At 40.0% G+C, this 21,838-nt stretch overlaps 1 protein-coding gene across 1 annotated transcript in view; it reads left to right on the plus strand.

Annotated features, from left to right (window-relative positions):
- Positions 1-3,168: 3,168 nt before the first annotated feature.
- The window catches only part of lonp1 (lon peptidase 1, mitochondrial), a gene marked incomplete at its 5' end in the record, with an annotated part of 96,667 nt that continues 77,997 nt past the window's right edge, over positions 3,169-21,838 (plus strand). The window contains 3 exon segments of the mRNA XM_062960206.1: positions 3,169-3,309; positions 13,572-13,660; positions 21,295-21,414. Of these exon segments, the coding sequence (XP_062816276.1) occupies positions 3,169-3,309; positions 13,572-13,660; positions 21,295-21,414 (350 nt within the window).

Here is a 21,838-nt window from a genome sequence, read left to right on the forward strand (position 1 = left end):
GGAGTGCGTTGTCTTCCCTCTGTTTCTATTTGTTTGATCAAGAATAAAGTGGGATTTTAAAACCGGACTCCGGAACTCAAGAACGTTGAATCGGGTTTGACGTTTTATTTATTTATTTACAGTATTTATTTATTTGCCCTTCTCAGATTTATTTATTTACAGTATTTATTTATTTGCCCTTCTCAGATTTATTTATTTACAGTATTTATTTATTTGCCCTTCTCAGATTTATTTATTTACAGTATTTATTTATTTGCCCTTCTCAGATTTATTTATTTACAGTATTTATTTATTTGCCCTTCTCAGAGCGGTTCACAGAACACACACACGGCAAATACTCCATGCCGATGATATAAATAAAAGCAGTACCTATTTATCTACTCGCATTTCTGCTTTCGACCTGCTAGGTGGGCAGGTGAGCTGTATGTGTGTGTGTGTGTGTTGTCGCTCCATCTCCCATGCCGAGGAGCTTTCCTCCGATCCATGTCCTTAAAGGTGCTTTTTAAAAATTACCCTCCCACTAAACAAGGTACCTATTTATCTACTCGCATTTCTGCTTTCAACCTGCTAGGTGGGCAGGTGAGCTCTGTGTGTGTATGTTGTCGTTCCATCTTCCATGTCGAGGAGCTTTCCTCCGATCCATGTCCTCAAAAGGTGCCCTTTAAAAATTACCCTACCACTAAACAAGATACCTATTCATCTACTCGCATTTCTGCTTTCAACCTGCTAGGTGGGCAGGTGAGCTGGGGCTAATGGTGGGTGCTCACCCTGACCCAGGATTGAACTGCTGACCTTATTGTATTATTATTATTATTATTGTATTATTATTATATTACTATTATTATTATATTATTACTATAATATTATTATTACTATTATTGTATTATTATTGTATTACCTCCCCATTAAACGAGGTACCCATTTATCTACTCGCATTTCTGCTTTCGACCTGCTAGGTGGGCAGGTGAGCTGGGGCTAATGGTGGGTGCTCACCCCGACCCGGAATTGAATCATAATAAGTATTATGATGATGATTACTATTATCATTATCATTGTTGTTTTATATTATTATTATTGTATTATTATTATTGTATTATTATTATTCTATTATTATTATTATTATTATGTTGCCATTGGCCCCCCTTGATTAGCACTGAATGGCCTTGCAGCTTCAAAGCCTGGCTGCTTCCTGCCTGGGGGAAATTCCATGAACGTTGCAATTAATCACCTTGATTAGCGCTGAATGGCCTTGCAGCTTCAAAGCCTGGCTGCTTCCTGCCTGGGGGAAATTCCATGAACATTGCAATTAATCACCTTGATTAGCGCTGAACGGCCTTGCAGCTTCAAAGCCTGGCTGCTTCCTGCCTGGGGGAAATTCCATGAACGTTGCAATTAATCACCTTGATTAGCACTGAACGGCCTTGTAGCTTCAAAGCCTGGCTGCTTCCTGCCTGGGGGGAAAATCCCGTGAACGTTGCAATTAATCACCTTGATCAGCACTGAATGGCCTTGCAGCTTCAAAGCCTGGCTGCTTCCTGCCTGGGGGAAATTCCATGAACGTTGCAATTAATCACCTTGATTAGCACTGAACGGCCTTGTAGCTTCAAAGCCTGGCTGCTTCCTGCCTGGGGGGAAAATCCCGTGAACGTTGCAATTAATCACCTTGATCAGCACTGAATGGCCTTGCAGCTTCAAAGCCTGGCTGCTTCCTGCCTGGGGGAAATTCCATGAACGTTGCAATTAATCACCTTGATTAGCACTGAACGGCCTTGTAGCTTCAAAGCCTGGCTGCTTCCTGCCTGGGGGGAAAATCCCGTGAACGTTGCAATTAATCACCTTGATCAGCACTGAATGGCCTTGCAGCTTCAAAGCCTGGCTGCTTCCTGCCTGGGGGAAATTCCATGAACGTTGCAATTAATCACCTTGATTAGCACTGAACGGCCTTGTAGCTTCAAAGCCTGGCTGCTTCCTGCCTGGGGGGAAAATCCCGTGAACGTTGCAATTAATCACCTTGATCAGCACTGAATGGCCTTGCAGCTTCAAAGCCTGGCTGGTTCCTGCCTGGGGGGAAAATCCCGTGAACGTTGCAATTAATCACCTTGATCAGCATTGAACGGCCTTGCAGCTTCAAAGCCTGGCTGCTTCCTGCCTGGGGGAAATCCCGTGAACGTTGCAATTAATCACCTTGATTAGCGCTGAACGGCCTTGCAGCTTCAAAGCCTGGCTGCTTCCTGCCTGGTGGAAATTCCATGAACGTTGCAATTAATCACCTTGATTAGCGCTGAACGGCCTTGCAGCTTCAAAACCTGGCTGCTTCCTGCCTGGGGGAAATTCCATGAACGTTGCAATTAATCACCTTGATTAGCGCTGAACGGCCTTGCAGCTTCAAAGCCTGGCTGCTTCCTGCCTGGTGGAAATTCCATGAACGTTGCAATTAATCACCTTGATTAGCGCTGAACGGCCTTGCAGCTTCAAAGCCTGGCTGCTTCCTGCCTGGGGGAAATTCCATGAACGTTACAATGAATCACCTTGATTAGCGCTGAACGGCCTTGCAGCTTCAAAGCCTGGCTGCTTCCTACCTCCGGGCATCCTTGTGTTGGGAGGTGAAGCCATTGAAATCCACACGCACGTGGAGCTAGCGGGCTGGAGACTGAGAACAGGGCATTCCGGGAAATGTAGTTTAGGTGGCAGGGAAAGTAAATACAAACTCCCTTGCGTTGAACTACATTTCCCAGAATGCAGTGCTCAGAGCCTTATGAGGTTTATATCAGGCAGGCGTTTGGAGTCTCTGGCGGAAGAGTGAGTGACGGCGTCTGCCAGTACAGTACGTGATGACGTCTGGTGCTAGTCTTCGAGCCGGCTGGATTGCGTGATGACGTTGTCGTTCCAGGCGCCGGCAAGATGGCGTCGGCGGCCTCCTCAGCGGCGCGCTCGCTCCGTGTGCTGTGGCGCTGCGGGCGGGCGCCGCCTTTCTCCTCCTCCCCGCTGAGGGCCTGCCGCGGCCGGCTGGGCCTGACTCGAGGCCCGAGGCTTCCCTGGGGGGAGTGGGCCGCGCCCTCGGCCTGCGCCCCGCGCCGCTTCCTGCTCTCGTCCTCCGAGGACGGGCCCGAGGGCAGCGCGGGCGGAGCGGGGGGCGGCTCGGGAGGCCTCCCCGGCGGGGACGGGGACGGGGGCGAGGGCGAGGGCGAGGGCCCGGCTCCGGTGGTGACGGCGCTGGCGCCCCTCATGGTCCCCGAGCACGTCCCGCGCGTGCCCCTCGTGGCCGTGGCCAGGAACCCCGTCTTCCCGCGCTTCATCAAGATCCTCGAGGTGGGGGCCGCCTGGGGAACGCCCTGCCGCGGGGCCGAGCGGAGGCTGGGTGGCCGTCTGCTGGGGTGGCTTTGATGGTGCTTTTCCTGCAAGGCAAAAATTATTATTATTATTATTATTATTATTATTATTAATAGTACACTATTATAATGGTATTATATCTATTATTATATCTATGTATAATAATAATAATACGGTGGTCTCACTTATCCAAGTTAAACGGTTATGATTTTAAAAATTAAGCACCAAAACAAATGGTATAAATATAAATATACCATTATAAATATAAATATACAATTATTATTATTATTATTAATAGTACACTATTATAATGGTATTATATCTATTATTATATCTATGTATAATAATAATAATACGGTGGTCTCACTTATCCAAGTTAAACGGTTATGATTTTAAAAATTAAGCACCAAAACAAATGGTATAAATATAAATATACCATTATAAATATAAATATACAATTATTATTATTATTATTATTAATAGTACACTATTATAATGGTATTATATCTATTATTATATCTATGTATAATAATAATAATAATACGGTGGTCTCACTTATCCAAGTTAAACGGTTATGATTTTAAAAATTAAGCACCAAAACAAATGGTATAAATATAAATATACCATTATAAATATAAATATACAATTATTATTATTATTATTATTATTAATAGTACACTATTATAATGGTATTATATCTATTATTATATCTATGTATAATAATAATAATACGGTGGTCTCACTTATCCAAGTTAAACGGTTATGATTTTAAAAATTAAGCACCAAAACAAATGGTATAAATATAAATATACCATTATAAATATAAATATACAATTATTATTATTATTATTATTATTATTATTATTAATAGTACACTATTATAATGGTATTATATCTATTATTATATCTATGTATAATAATAATAATACGGTAGTCTCACTTATCCAAGTTAAACGGTTATGATTTTAAAAATTAAGCACCAAAACAAATGGTATAAATATAAATATACCATTATAAATATAAATATACAATTATTATTATTATTATTATTATTATTAATAGTACACTATTATAATGGTATTATATCTATTATTATATCTATGTATAATAATAATAATACGGTAGTCTCACTTATTTTTGCAAGGCAGAAGGGGGTGGGATTGCATGGCCCATTGGGGTCCCTTCGTATAATAATAATCATAATAATAATAATATATTTGTAACCCAGCTCAGCTTTTTCTTTGGAGGCTGGATGGCCATCTGCTGGGGTTGCTTTGATGGTGCTTTTCCTGCAAGGCAGAAGGGGGTGGGATTGCATGGCCCGTGGGGGTCCCTTCGTATAATAATAATAATAATAATAATAATAATAATAATAATATATTTGTAACCCAGCTCAGCTCCTTCTTTGGAGGCTGGGTGGCCGTCTGTCGGGGTGGCTTTGATGGTGCTTTTCCTGCAAGGCAGAAGGGGGTGGGATTGCATGGCCCGTGGGGGTCCCTTCGTATAATAATAATAATAATAATAATAATAATAATAATAATAATATATTTGTAACCCAGCTCAGCTCCTTCTTTGGAGGCTGGATGGCCGTCTGTCGGGGTGGCTTTGATGGTGCTTTTCCTGCAAGGCAGAAGGGGGCGGGATTGCATGGCCCGTGGGGGTCCCTTCGTATAATAATAATAATAATAATAATAATAATAATAATAATAATAATAATAATAATAATATATTTGTAACCCAGCTCAGCTCCTTCTTTGGAGGCTGGGTGGCCATCTGTCTGGGTTGCTTTGATGGTGCTTTTCCTGCAAGGCAGAAGGGGGTGGGATTGCATGGCCCGTGGGGGTCCCTTCGTATAATAATAATAATAATAATAATAATATATTTGTAACCCAGCTCAGCTCCTTCTTTGGAGGCTGGATGGCCATCTGTCGGGGTTGCTTTGATGGTGCTTTTCCTGCAAGGCAGAAGGGGGTGGGATTGCATGGCCCATGGGGGTCCCTTCGTATAATAATAATAATAATAATAATAATAATAATAATATATTTGTAACCCAGCTCAGCTTTTTCTTTGGAGGCTGGATGGCCATCTGTCGGGGTTGCTTTGATGGTGCTTTTCCTGCAAGGCAGAAGGGGGTGGGATTGCATGGCCCGTGGGGGTCCCTTCGTATAATAATAATAATAATAATAATAATAATAATAATAATAATAATAATAATAATATATTTGTAACCCAGCTCAGCTTTTTCTTTGGAGGCTGGATGGCCATCTGTCGGGGTTGCTTTGATGGTGCTTTTCCTGCAAGGCAGAAGGGGGTGGGATTGCATGGCCCATGGGGGTCCCTTCGTATAATAATAATAATAATAATAATAATAATAATAATAATAATAATAATATATTTGTAACCCAGCTCAGCTTTTTCTTTGGAGGCTGGATGGCCATCTGTCTGGGTTGCTTTGATGGTGCTTTTCCTGCAAGGCAGAAGGGGGTGGGATTGCATGGCCCGTGGGGGTCCCTTCGTATAATAATAATAATAATAATAATAATAATATATTTGTAACCCAGCTCAGCTTTTTCTTTGGAGGCTGGATGGCCATCTGTCGGGGTTGCTTTGATGGTGCTTTTCCTGCAAGGCAGAAGGGGGTGGGATTGCATGGCCCATGGGGGTCCCTTCGTATAATAATAATAATAATAATAATAATAATAATAATAATAATAATAATAATAATATATTTGTAACCCAGCTCAGCTTTTTCTTTGGAGGCTGGATGGCCATCTGTCGGGGTTGCTTTGATGGTGCTTTTCCTGCAAGGCAGAAGGGGGTGGGATTGCATGGCCCGTGGGGGTCCCTTCGTATAATAATAATAATAATAATAATAATAATAATAATAATAATATATTTGTAACCCAGCTCAGCTCCTTCTTTGGAGGCTGGATGGCCATCTGTCGGGGTTGCTTTGATGGTGCTTTTCCTGCAAGGCAGAAGGGGGCGGGATTGCATGGCCCGTGGGGGTCCCTTCGTATAATAATAATAATAATAATAATAATATATTTGTAACCCAGCTCAGCTTTTTCTTTGGAGGCTGGATGGCCATCTGTCGGGGTTGCTTTGATGGTGCTTTTCCTGCAAGGCAGAAGGGGGCGGGATTGCATGGCCCGTGGGGGTCCCTTCGTATAATAATAATAATAATAATAATAATATATTTGTAACCCAGCTCAGCTCCTTCTTTGGAGGCTGGGTGGCCGTCTGTCGGGGTGGCTTTGATGGTGCTTTTCCTGCAAGGCAGAAGGGGGCGGGATTGCATGGCCCGTGGGGGTCCCTTCGTATAATAATAATAATAATAATAATAATATATTTGTAACCCAGCTCAGCTCCTTCTTTGGAGGCTGGATGGCCATCTGTCGGGGTTGCTTTGATGGTGCTTTTCCTGCAAGGCAGAAGGGAGTGGGATTGCATGGCCCATGGGGGTCCTTTCGTATAATAATAATCATAATAATAATAATAATAATAATAATAATAATAATAATAATAATAATATATTTGTAACCCAGCTCAGCTCCTTCTTTGGAGGCTGGATGGCCGTCTGTCGGGGTTGCTTTGATGGTGCATTTCCTGCAAGGCAGAAGGGGGTGGGATTGCATGGCCCGTGGGGTCCTTTCGTATAATAATAATAATAATAATAATAATAATAATAATATATTTGTAACCCAGCTCAGCTCCTTCTTTGGAGGCTGGATGGCCATCTGTCGGGGTTGCTTTGATGGTGCTTTTCCTGCAAGGCAGAAGGGGGTGGGATTGCATGGCCCGTGGGGGTCCTTTCGTATAATAATAATAATCATAATAATAATAATATATTTGTAACTCAACTCAGCTCCTTCTTTGGAGGCTGGATGGCCGTCTGTCGGGGTTGCTTTGATGGTGCTTTTCCTGCAAGGCAGAAGGGGGCGGGATTGCATGGCCCGTGGGGTCCTTTCGTATAATAATAATAATAATAATAATAATATATTTGTAACCCAGCTCAGCTCCTTCTTTGGAGGCTGGATGGCCGTCTGTCGGGGTTGCTTTGATGGTGCTTTTCCTGCAAGGCAGAAGGGGGTGGGATTGCATGGCCCGTGGGGGTCCCTTCGTATAATAATAATAATAATAATAATAATAATAATAATATATTTGTAACCCAGCTCAGCTCCTTCTTTGGAGGCTGGGTGGCCGTCTGTCGGGGTGGCTTTGATGGTGCTTTTCCTGCAAGGCAGAAGGGGGTGGGATTGCATGGCCCGTGGGGGTCCCTTCGTATAATAATAATAATAATAATAATAATAATATATTTGTAACCCAGCTCAGCTCCTTCTTTGGAGGCTGGATGGCCATCTGTCGGGGTTGCTTTGATGGTGCTTTTCCTGCAAGGCAGAAGGGGGTGGGATTGCATGGCCCGTGGGGGTCCCTTCGTATAATAATAATAATAATAATAATAATAATATATTTGTAACCCAGCTCAGCTCCTTCTTTGGAGGCTGGATGGCCGTCTGTCGGGGTTGCTTTGATGGTGCTTTTCCTGCAAGGCAGAAGGGGGTGGGATTGCATGGCCCGTGGGGGTCCTTTCGTATAATAATAATAATAATAATAATAATAATATATTTGTAACCCAGCTCAGCTCCTTCTTTGGAGGCTGGATGGCCGTCTGTCGGGGTTGCTTTGATGGTGCTTTTCCTGCAAGGCAGAAGGGAGTGGGATTGCATGGCCCATGGGGGTCCTTTCGTATAATAATAATCATAATAATAATAATAATATATTTGTAACCCAGCTCAGCTCCTTCTTTGGAGGCTGGATGGCCGTCTGTCGGGGTTGCTTTGATGGTGCTTTTCCTGCAAGGCAGAAGGGAGTGGGATTGCATGGCCCATGGGGGTCCTTTCGTATAATAATAATCATAATAATAATAATAATATATTTGTAACCCAGCTCAGCTCCTTCTTTGGAGGCTGGATGGCCGTCTGTCGGGGTTGCTTTGATGGTGCTTTTCCTGCAAGGCAGAAGGGGGTGGGATTGCATGGCCCGTGGGGGTCCCTTCGTATAATAATAATAATAATAATAATAATAATATATTTGTAACCCAGCTCAGCTCCTTCTTTGGAGGCTGGATGGCCGTCTGTCGGGGTTGCTTTGATGGTGCTTTTCCTGCAAGGCAGAAGGGGGTGGGATTGCATGGCCCATGGGGGTCCCTTCGTATAATAATAATAATAATAATAATAATAATAATAATTTATTTGTAACCCAGCCTACCTCCCCGAGGAGTCTCGGAGTAGTTTTATTGCATGTAATATAAATATACCATTATAATAGTGTATTATTATTAATAATACCATAAATATACCATTATTATTATAATGGTATATTTATATTTATACCATTTGTTTTGGTGCGTAATTTTTAAAATCATAACCGTTTAACTTGGATAAGTGAGACTACCGTATTATTATTATTGTACATAGATATAATAATAGATATAATACCATTATAATAGTGTACTATTAATAATAATAATAATAATTGTATATTTATATTTATAATGGTATATTTATATTTATACCATTTGTTTTGGTGCTTAATTTTTAAAATCATAACCGTTTAACTTGGATAAGTGGGACTACTGTATTATTATTATTATTATACATAGATATAATAATAGATATAATACCATTAATAGTGTACTATTAATAATAATAATACTTGTATATTTATATTTATAATGGTATATTTATATTTATACCATTTGTTTTGGTGCTTAATTTTTAAAATCATAACCGTTTAACTTGGATAAGTGGGACTACTGTATTATTATTATTATTATACATAGATATAATAATAGATATAATACCATTATAATAGTGTACTATTAATAATAATAATAATTGTATATTTATATTTATAATGGTATATTTATATTTATACCATTTGTTTTGGTGCTTAATTTTTAAAATCATAACCGTTTAACTTGTATAAGTGGGACTACTGTATTATTATTATTATTATACATAGATATAATAATAGATATAATACCATTATAATAGTGTACTATTAATAATAATAATAATAATAATTGTATATTTATATTTATAATGGTATATTTATATTTATACCATTTGTTTTGGTGCTTAATTTTTAAAATCATAACCGTTTAACTTGGATAAGTGGGACTACTGTATTATTATTATTATTATTATACATAGATATAATAATAGATATAATACCATTATAATAGTGTATTATTATTATTATTAATAATAATAATAATAATAATAATAATAATTGTATATTTATATTTATAATGGTATATTTATATTTGATGCAATAAAACTACTCTGAGACTCCTTGGGGAGCTAGGCTGGGTTAAAATAAATTATTACAGTAGAGTCTCAGTTATCCAAGCCTCGCTTATCCAAGCCTCTGGATTATCCAAGCCATTTTTGTAGTCAGTGTTTTCAATATACAATAGAGTCTCACTTATCCAAGCAAAACGGGCCAGCAGAAGCTTGGATAAGCAAATATCTTGGATATTAAGGAGGGAAGATGGCAATTCAGCCTGGAAAATTCACAGCAGCCCAATAATAACAAAATGATACTCAAGGCTTTGAGCACAAAGACCTTGGATATGATTCATTCTAACTGGAACTTTTTGCCCATAATATCGGAGTTTGTTCAGTCCTTGAGCCTTGTTTTTCTCCCTCCCGGCTGCCACTTTTGGACTCTTGCTTGCTGAGGAGGTCCTGCAAGTATCTCTGTACATCTTAAAAAGCTGTTTCTTGATTTAAGGTGTTACGGCCCTGGGAACATGGAGGGAATTTGCCTTTGTTTTTAACTTCAAAGCTGGGCCTTTTTTGCTTATGTTTTGTCCCAAGTTGCATTATGTAATACAATTTTTCTTCCTGAGTTATCAATTGCATTTCCTAATTGGTTCTATCATAAAACATGGAAAAAAAGTTCATTAAACTGTATAAACTTTGTTTTGGTGGGAGGGACATCCCGCAGAACTTTTTGCTCTAGTTTTTCAATGAGTCTCAAACAATACAATGTACAGTAGAGTCTCGCTTATCCAACGTAAACGGGCCGGCAGAACGTTGGATAAGCGAATATGTTGGATAATAAGGAGAGATTAAGGAAAAGCCTAATAAACATCAAAGTAGGTTATGATTTTACAAATTAAGCACCAAAACATCATGTTAGACAAAAAATTTGACAGAAAAAGTAGTTCAATACGCAGTAATGCTATGTAGTAATTACTGTATTTACGAATTTAGCACCAAAATATCACGATATATTGAAAACATTGACTACAAAAATGCGTTGGATAATCCAGAACGTTGGATAAGCGAGGCTTGGATAAGTGAGACTCTACTGTATCTATCAATCTATCATCTATCATCTATCGTTTATCTATCATATCTATTCTATCTATCTATCTATCATATATAATTAATATTATTATATGGTATTATTATTAGTGTTATATTGTATTACATTATAATATTATTATCAATATTATATGTACATACAATATATTATATTATTAGCATAGCACAATATTAGCATTATATATTACTATATTGAACTATACCACTATACTGTAATATTATTAGTAATATAGAATATATAATTAATATTATTGTATGGTATTATTATTAGTGTTATATTGTATTACATTATAATATTATCAATATTATATGTACATACAATATATTATATTATTAGCATAGCACAATATTAGCATTATATATTACTTTATTGAACTATACCACTATACTATAATATTATTAGTAATTTAGAATATATAATTAATATTATTATATGGTATTATTATTAGTGTTATATTGTATTACATTATAATATTATTATCAATATTATATGTACATACAATATATTATATTATTAGCATAGCACAATATTAGCATTATATATTACTTTATTGAACTATACCACTATACTATAATATTATTAGTAATATAGAATATATAATTAATATTATTATATGGTATTATTATTAGTGTTATATTGTATTACATTATAATATTATTATCAATATTATATGTACATACAAGATATTATATTATTAGCATAGCACAATATTAGCATTATATATTACTTTATTGAACTATACCACTATACTGTAATATTATTAGTAATATAGAATATATAATTAATATTATTATATGGTGTTATTATTAGTGTTATATTGTATTACATTATAATATTATCAATATTATATGTACATACAATATATTATATTATTAGCATAGCACAATATTAGCATTATATATTACTATGTTGAACTATACCACTATACTGTAATATTATTAGTAATATAGAATATATAATTAATATTATTATATGGTGTTATTATTAGTGTTATATTGTATTACATTATAATATTATTATCAATATTATATGTACATACAATATATTATACTATTAGCATAGCACAATATTAGCATTATATATTACTTTATTGAACTATACCACTATACTGTAATATTATTAGTAATATAGAATATATAATTAATATTATTATATGGTATTATTATTAGTGTTATATTGTATTACATTATAATATTATTATCAATATTATATGTATATACAATATATTATATTATAAAACTGAGGGCGGGGGCCAGGTAAATGACCTCGGAGGGCCAGCTTATACTCGGGTGAGGGTCCTGGTTGGATTATATTTAGATCAGCTTATACTCAAAAATATAGGGTACATTTATTATTTTTCTCTATTATTATTGCTATTATTACATTTATTATTTTTCTCTATTGTTACTACTATTACATTTATTTTACTCTATTTTTATTTTTATTATTAATACATTTATTATATCACTCTGATTTTATTATTATTATTGCATTTATTATTTTACTCTATTTGTTATGACAGTAGAGTCTCACTTATCCAACATTCGCTTATCCAACGTTCTGGATTATCCAACGCATTTTTGTAGTCAATGTTTTCAATATATCGTGATATTTTGGTGCTAAAAATTCGGACAGTGTTAGTCAGAGACTGGATTTCAATTTCCGTTTTCCCATACAGCTTCAAGTCATCCATGTACTATTATTATTATTATTATTATTATTATTATTATTATTATTATTATTATTATTATTATTATTTTATGACACAGCAAACAAGATAGATATGCTGGATTTCATTTATTATTATTATTATTATTATTATTATTATTATTATTATTTTATGACACAGCAAACAAGATAGATATGCTGGATTTCATTTATTATTATTATTATTATTATTATTATTATTATTTTATGACACAGCAAACAAGATAGATATGCTGGATTTCATTTATTATTATTATTATTATTATTATTATTATTATTATTATTATTTTATGACACAGCAAACAAGATAGATATGCTGGATTTCATTTATTATTATTATTATTATTATTATTTTATGACACAGCAAACAAGATAGATATGCTGGATTTCATTTATTATTATTATTATTATTATTATTATTTTATGACACAGCAAACAAGATAGATATGCTGGATTTCATTTATTATTATTATTATTATTATTTCATGACACAGCAAACAAGATAGATATGCTGGATTTCATTTATTATTATTATTATTATTATTATTTTATGACACAGCAAACAAGATAGATATGCTGGATTTGATTTATTATTATTATTATTATTATTATTTTATGACACAGCAAACAAGATAGATATGCTGGATTTCATTTATTATTATTATTATTATTATTTTTTGACACAGCAAACAAGATAGATATGCTGGATTTCATTTATTATTATTATTTTTATTATTATTATTATTTGTAATCCTCCTCCATCTACCCAAGGGGACTCAGAGTGGCTTACTTGGCAGTAGGCGGGGTCATGCAAATTCCACATCAATTGAGAGAGTCAGAAACACTGGGATGTCTGTGGTGGAGGAGAAACAGGAAATCTAGGAGGAAATGGTCCCTGTAGGAAAGCCTTCCCTTGGGTGGTGGGCAGTGTGGTGTTTGTGGAGGACATTGGCAGGGCTCTTGGGCAAGTTTACAGCGCTTACTATAACTGGGGTGTCTGTGGTGGAGGAAATGCATGAAATCTAGGAGGAAATGGTCCCTGTAGGAAAGCCTTCCCTTGGGTGGTGGGCACAGTGGTGTCTGTGGAGGACATGGGCAGGGCTCTTGGATATGTGTTTTTATTTGCTTCTCAGGTGAAAAACAAGAAGTTGGTGGAGCTGCTGAGGAGGAAGGTCAGCTTGGCTCAACCCTACGCAGGCGTCTTTCTCAAGAAGGACGACAAGTAAGTTTGGCTCGTCCTTCAAGACGGACACCGTTACAGCCCTGGGAACACGGAGGGAAGGGCGCTTGGCCTTTCTCTCACGATATTCGGTTTTCGAGGGTTTTAGCCTGCCACTTTTGGACTCTTGCTTGCTGAGGAGGTCCTACGTGTATCTCTGTACATCTTAAAAAGCTGTTTCTTGATTTAAGGTGTTACGGCCCTGGGAACACGGAGGGAATGGCGCTTGGCCTTTCTCTCATGATATTAGGCTCAAAGGCAGTTTTCAAGGGTTTTAGCCTGCCACTTTTGGACTCTTGCTTGCTGAGGAGGTCCTGCAAGTATCTCTGTACATCTTAAAAAGCTGTTTCTTGATTTAAGGTGTTACGGCCCTGGGAACATGGAGGGAATGGCGCTTGGCCTTTCTCTCACGATATTAGGTTCAAAGGCAGTTTTCAAGGGTTTTAGCCTGCCACTTTTGGACTCTTGCTTGCTGAGGAGTTCCTGCAAGTATCTCTGTACATCTTAAAAAGCTGTTTCTTGATTTAAGGTGTTACGGCCCTGGGAACATGGAGGGAATGGCGCTTGGCCTTTCTCTCACGATATTAGGTTCAAAGGCAGTTTTCAAGGGTTTTAGCCTGCCACTTTTGGACTCTTGCTTGCTGAGGAGTTCCTGCAAGTATCTCTGTACATCTTAAAAAGCTGTTTCTTGATTTAAGGTGTTACGGCCCTGGGAACATGGAGGGAATGGCGCTTGGCCTTTCTCTCACGATATTAGGTTCAAAGGCAGTTTTCAAGGGTTTTAGCCTGCCACTTTTGGACTCTTGCTTGCTGAGGAGTTCCTGCAAGTATCTCTGTACATCTTAAAAAGCTGTTTCTTGATTTAAGGTGTTACGGCCCTGGGAACACGGAGGGAATGGCGCTTGGCCTTTCTCTCATGATATTAGGCTCAAAGGCAGTTTTCAAGGGTTTTAGCCTGCCACTTTTGGACTCTTGCTTGCTGAGGAGTTCCTGCAAGTATCTCTGTACATCTTAAAAAGCTGTTTCTTGATTTAAGGTGTTACGGCCCTGGGAACACGGAGGGAATGGCGCTTGGCCTTTCTCTCACGATATTCGGTTTTCGAGGGTTTTAGCCTGCCACTTTTGGACTCTTGCTTGCTGAGGAGGTCCTGCAAGTATCTCTGTACATCTTAAAAAGCTGTTTCTTGATTTAAGGTGTTACGGCCCTGGGAACATGGAGGGAATGGCGCTTGGCCTTTCTCTCACGATATTAGGTTCAAAGGCAGTTTTCAAGGGTTTTAGCCTGCCACTTTTGGACTCTTGCTTGCTGAGGAGTTCCTGCAAGTATCTCTGTACATCTTAAAAAGCTGTTTCTTGATTTAAGGTGTTACGGCCCTGGGAACATGGAGGGAATGGCGCTTGGCCTTTCTCTCACGATATTAGGTTCAAAGGCAGTTTTCAAGGGTTTTAGCCTGCCACTTTTGGACTCTTGCTTGCTGAGGAGTTCCTGCAAGTATCTCTGTACATCTTAAAAAGCTGTTTCTTGATTTAAGGTGTTACGGCCCTGGGAACATGGAGGGAATGGCGCTTGGCCTTTCTCTCACGATATTAGGTTCAAAGGCAGTTTTCAAGGGTTTTAGCCTGCCACTTTTGGACTCTTGCTTGCTGAGGAGTTCCTGCAAGTATCTCTGTACATCTTAAAAAGCTGTTTCTTGATTTAAGGTGTTACGGCCCTGGGAACACGGAGGGAATGGCGCTTGGCCTTTCTCTCATGATATTAGGCTCAAAGGCAGTTTTCAAGGGTTTTAGCCTGCCACTTTTGGACTCTTGCTTGCTGAGGAGTTCCTGCAAGTATCTCTGTACATCTTAAAAAGCTGTTTCTTGATTTAAGGTTTTACGGCCCTGGGAACACGGAGGGAATGGCGCTTGGCCTTTCTCTCATGATATTAGGCTCAAAGGCAGTTTTCAAGGGTTTTAGCCTGCCACTTTTGGACTCTTGCTTGCTGAGGAGTTCCTGCAAGTAGCTCTGTACATCTTAAAAAGCTATTTCTTGATTTAAGGTGTTACGGCCCTGGGAACATGGACAGAATGGCGCTTGGCCTTTCTCTCATGATATTAGGCTCAAAGGCAGTTTTCAAGGGTTTTAGCCTGCCACTTTTGGACTCTTGCTTGCTGAGGAGTTCCTGCAAGTAGCTCTGTACATCTTAAAAAGCTGTTTCTTGATTTAAGGTGTTACGGCCCTGGGAACACGGAGGGAATGGCGCTTGGCCTTTCTCTCATGATATTAGGCTCAAAGGCAGTTTTCAAGGGTTTTAGCCTGCCACTTTTGGACTCTTGCTTGCTGAGGAGTTCCTGCAAGTATCTCTGTACATCTTAAAAAGCTGTTTCTTGATTTAAGGTGTTACGGCCCTGGGAACACGGAGGGAATGGCGCTTGGCCTTTCTCTCATGATATTAGGCTCAAAGGCAGTTTTCAAGGGTTTTAGCCTGCCACTTTTGGACTCTTGCTTGCTGAGGAGTTCCTGCAAGTATCTCTGTACATCTTAAAAAGCTGTTTCTTGATTTAAGGTTTTACGGCCCTGGGAACACGGAGGGAATGGCGCTTGGCCTTTCTCTCATGATATTAGGCTCAAAGGCAGTTTTCGAGGGTTTTAGCCTGCCACTTTTGGACTCTTGCTTGCTGAGGAGGTCCTGCAAGTATCTCTGTACATCTTAAAAAGCTATTTCTTGATTTAAGGTGTTACGGCCCTGGGAACACGGAGGGGATGGCGCTTGGCCTTTCTCTCATGATATTAGGCTCAAAGGCAGTTTTCAAGGGTTTTAGCCTGCCACTTTTGGACTCTTGCTTGCTGAGGAGGTCCTACGTGTATCTCTGTACATCTTAAAAAGCTGTTTCTTGATTTAAGGTGTTACGGCCCTGGGAACACGGAGGGAATGGCGCTTGGCCTTTCTCTCATGATATTAGGCTCAAAGGCAGTTTTCAAGGGTTTTAGCCTGCCACTTTTGGACTCTTGCTTGCTGAGGAGTTCCTGCAAGTATCTCTGTACATCTTAAAAAGCTGTTTCTTGATTTAAGGTGTTACGGCCCTGGGAACACGGAGGGAATGGCGCTTGGCCTTTCTCTCATGATATTAGGCTCAAAGGCAGTTTTCGAGGGTTTTAGCCTGCCACTTTTGGACTCTTGCTTGCTGAGGAGGTCCTGCAAGTATCTCTGTACATCTTAAAAAGCTATTTCTTGATTTAAGGTGTTACGGCCCTGGGAACACGGAGGGGATGGCGCTTGGCCTTTCTCTCATGATATTAGGCTCAAAGGCAGTTTTCAAGGGTTTTAGCCTGCCACTTTTGGACTCTTGCTTGCTGAGGAGTTCCTGCAAGTATCTCTGTACATCTTAAAAAGCTGTTTCTTGATTTAAGGTGTTACGGCCCTGGGAACATGGACGGAATGGCGCTTGGCCTTTCTCTCATGATATTAGGCTCAAAGGCAGTTTTCAAGGGTTTTAGCCTGCCACTTTTGGACTCTAGCTTGCTGAGGAGTTCCTACGTGTATCTCTGTACATCTTAAAAAGCTGTTTCTTGATTTAAGGTGTTACGGCCCTGGGAACACGGAGGGAATGGCGCTTGGCCTTTCTCTCATGATATTAGGCTCAAAGGCAGTTTTCAAGGGTTTTAGCCTGCCACTTTTGGACTCTTGCTTGCTGAGGAGTTCCTGCAAGTATCTCTGTACATCTTAAAAAGCTATTTCTTGATTTAAGGTGTTACGGCCCTGGGAACATGGAGGGAATGGCGCTTGGCCTTTCCCTCATGATATTAGGCTCAAAGGCAGTTTTCGAGGGTTTTAGCCTGCCACTTTTGGACTCTTGCTTGCTGAGGAGTTCCTACGTGTATCTCTGTACATCTTAAAAAGCTGTTTCTTGATTTAAGGTGTTACGGCCCTGGGAACACGGAGGGGATGGCGCTTGGCCTTTCTCTCATGATATTAGGCTCAAAGGCAGTTTTCAAGGGTTTTAGCCTGCCACTTTTGGACTCTTGCTTGCTGAGGAGGTCCTACGTGTATCTCTGTACATCTTAAAAAGCTGTTTCTTGATTTAAGGTGTTACGGCCCTGGGAACACGGAGGGAATGGCGCTTGGCCTTTCTCTCATGATATTAGGCTCAAAGGCAGTTTTCGAGGGTTTTAGCCTGCCACTTTTGGACTCTTGCTTGCTGAGGAGGTCCTACGTGTATCTCTGTACATCTTAAAAAGCTGTTTCTTGATTTAAGGTGTTACGGCCCTGGGAACATGGAGGGAATGGCGCTTGGCCTTTCTCTCATGATATTAGGCTCAAAGGCAGTTTTCGAGGGTTTTAGCCTGCCACTTTTGGACTCTTGCTTGCTGAGGAGGTCCTACGTGTATCTCTGTACATCTTAAAAAGCTATTTCTTGATTTAAGGTGTTACGGCCCTGGGAACACGGAGGGAATGGCGCTTGGCCTTTCTCTCACGATACTCGGTTTTTAAGGGTTTTAGCCTGCCACTTTTGGACTCTTGCTTGCTGAGGAGTTCCTACGTGTATCTCTGTACATCTTAAAAAGCTGTTTCTTGATTTAAGGTGTTACGGCCCTGGGAACATGGACGGAATGGCGCTTGGCCTTTCTCTCATGATATTAGGCTCAAAGGCAGTTTTCAAGGGTTTTAGCCTGCCACTTTTGGACTCTTGCTTGCTGAGGAGTTCCTGCAAGTAGCTCTGTACATCTTAAAAAGCTGTTTCTTGATTTAAGGTGTTACGGCCCTGGGAACATGGAGGGAATGGCGCTTGTCCTTTCTCTCATGATATTAGGCTCAAAGGCTGCTTTCAAGGGTTTTAGCCTGCCACTTTTGGACTCTTGCTTGCTGAGGAGTTCCTACGTGTATCTCTGTACATCTTAAAAAGCTGTTTCTTGATTTAAGGTGTTACGGCCCTGGGAACACGGAGGGAATGGCGCTTGGCCTTTCTCTCACGATATTCGGTTTTCGAGGGTTTTAGCCTGCCACTTTTGGACTCTTGCTTGCTGAGGAGTTCCTGCAAGTATCTCTGTACATCTTAAAAAGCTGTTTCTTGATTTAAGGTGTTACGGCCCTGGGAACATGGAGGGAATGGCGCTTGTCCTTTCTCTCATGATATTAGGCTCAAAGGCTGCTTTCAAGGGTTTTAGCCTGCCACTTTTGGACTCTTGCTTGCTGAGGAGGTCCTACGTGTATCTCTGTACATCTTAAAAAGCTGTTTCTTGATTTAAGGTGTTACGGCCCTGGGAACATGGAGGGAATGGCGCTTGGCCTTTCCCTCATGATATTAGGCTCAAAGGCAGTTTTCGAGGGTTTTAGCCTGCCACTTTTGGACTCTTGCTTGCTGAGGAGTTCCTGCAAGTATCTCTGTACATCTTAAAAAGCTATTTCTTGATTTAAGGTGTTACGGCCCTGGGAACACGGAGGGAATGGCGCTTGGCCTTTCTCTCACGATATTAGGCTCAAAGGCAGTTTTCGAGGGTTTTAGCCTGCCACTTTTGGACTCTTGCTTGCTGAGGAGTTCCTGCAAGTATCTCTGTACATCTTAAAAAGCTATTTCTTGATTTAAGGTGTTACGGCCCTGGGAACATGGAGGGAATGGCGCTTGGCCTTTCTCTCATGATTAGGCTCAAAGGCAGTTTTCAAGGGTTTTAGCCTGCCACTTTTGGACTCTTGCTTGCTGAGGAGTTCCTGCAAGTATCTCTGTACATCTTAAAAAGCTATTTCTTGATTTAAGGTGTTACGGCCCTGGGAACATGGACGGAATGGCGCTTGGCCTTTCTCTCACGGTATTAGGCTCAAAGGCAGTTTTCGAGGGTTTTAGCCTGCCACTTTTGGACTCTTGCTTGCTGAGGAGGTCCTGCAGGTATCTCTGTACATCTTAAAAAGCTATTTCTTGATTTAAGGTGTTACGGCCCTGGGAACACGGAGGGAATGGCGCTTGGCCTTTCTCTCACGATATTAGGCTCAAAGGCAGTTTTCAAGGGTTTTAGCCTGCCACTTTTGGACTCTTGCTTGCTGAGGAGTTCCTGCAAGTATCTCTGTACATCTTAAAAAGCTGTTTCTTGATTTAAGGTGTTACGGCCCTGGGAACATGGAGGGAATGGCGCTTGGCCTTTCCCTCATGATATTAGGCTCAAAGGCAGTTTTCGAGGGTTTTAGCCTGCCACTTTTGGACTCTTGCTTGCTGAGGAGTTCCTACGTGTATCTCTGTACATCTTAAAAAGCTGTTTCTTGATTTAAGGTGTTACGGCCCTGGGAACACGGAGGGGATGGCGCTTGGCCTTTCTCTCATGATATTAGGCTCAAAGGCAGTTTTCAAGGGTTTTAGCCTGCCACTTTTGGACTCTTGCTTGCTGAGGAGGTCCTACGTGTATCTCTGTACATCTTAAAAAGCTGTTTCTTGATTTAAGGTGTTACGGCCCTGGGAACACGGAGGGAATGGCGCTTGGCCTTTCTCTCATGATATTAGGCTCAGTTTTCGAGGGTTTTAGCCTGCCACTTTTGGACTCTTGCTTGCTGAGGAGGTCCTGCAAGTATCTCTGTACATCTTAAAAAGCTATTTCTTGATTTAAGGTGTTACGGCCCTGGGAACACGGAGGGAATGGCGCTTGGCCTTTCTCTCATGATATTAGGCTCAAAGGCAGTTTTCGAGGGTTTTAGCCTGCCACTTTTGGACTCTTGCTTGCTGAGGAGTTCCTACGTGTATCTCTGTACATCTTAAAAAGCTGTTTCTTGATTTAAGGTGTTACGGCCCTGGGAACACGGAGGGAATGGCGCTTGGCCTTTCTCTCACGATACTCGGTTTTTAAGGGTTTTAGCCTGCCACTTTTGGACTCTTGCTTGCTGAGGAGGTCCTGCAAGTATCTCTGTACATCTTAAAAAGCTATTTCTTGATTTAAGGTGTTACGGCCCTGGGAACACGGAGGGAATGGCGCTTGGCCTTTCTCTCATGATATTAGGCTCAAAGGCAGTTTTCAAGGGTTTTAGCCTGCCACTTTTGGACTCTTGCTTGCTGAGGAGTTCCTACGTGTATCTCTGTACATCTTAAAAAGCTGTTTCTTGATTTAAGGTGTTACGGCCCTGGGAACACGGAGGGAATGGCGCTTGGCCTTTCTCTCACGATACTCGGTTTTTAAGGGTTTTAGCCTGCCACTTTTGGACTCTTGCTTGCTGAGGAGGTCCTGCAAGTATCTCTGTACATCTTAAAAAGCTATTTCTTGATTTAAGGTGTTACGGCCCTGGGAACATGGAGGGAATGGCGCTTGGCCTTTCTCTCATGATTAGGCTCAAAGGCAGTTTTCAAGGGTTTTAGCCTGCCACTTTTGGACTCTTGCTTGCTGAGGAGTTCCTGCAAGTATCTCTGTACATCTTAAAAAGCTATTTCTTGATTTAAGGTGTTACGGCCCTGGGAACATGGACGGAATGGCGCTTGGCCTTTCTCTCATGATATTAGGCTCAAAGGCAGTTTTCGAGGGTTTTAGCCTGCCACTTTTGGACTCTTGCTTGCTGAGGAGTTCCTGCAGGTATCTCTGTACATCTTAAAAAGCTATTTCTTGATTTAAGGTGTTACGGCCCGTTTAATATAAATGGTGGAAATGGGGACCCTGTGTTGTTATTCTCCTCTGATTCTCTCGGCAGCAACGAATCGGACGTGGTGGAGAGCCTGGACGAGGTCTACGACACGGGGACTTTTGTCCAGATCCACGAAATGCAGGACCTCGGCGACAGGCTGCGGATGATCGTCATGGGCCACCGAAGGTAAATCGGAGACGGTCTGAGGAATCAATGTCAGTTGTCTCTTTTCAATCATGTTAGAGATTGTAAACTGAAGGGTCCCTTATTATTATTAATATTATTATTATTATGACACAGCAAACAAGATAGATGTGCTGGATTTCATATCACAAAATCCCAAGTCGAACTCTTCCCAAGTGTCTAGGACTGTGTGATGTATTATTATTATTATTATTATTATTATTATTATTATTATTATTATTTATTTTATTATGACACAGCAAACAAGATAGACATGCTGGATTTCGTATCAGAAAACCACAAGTCGAACACTTCCCAAGTGTCTAGGACTGTGTGATATATTATTATTATTATTATTATTATTATTATTATTATTATTATTGTATGACACAGCAAACAAGATAGACATGCTGGATTTCGTATCACA

Source organism: Anolis carolinensis, unplaced genomic scaffold (genome assembly GCF_035594765.1).
Source record: "Anolis carolinensis isolate JA03-04 unplaced genomic scaffold, rAnoCar3.1.pri scaffold_7, whole genome shotgun sequence".
NCBI lineage: Eukaryota > Metazoa > Chordata > Lepidosauria > Squamata > Dactyloidae > Anolis > Anolis carolinensis.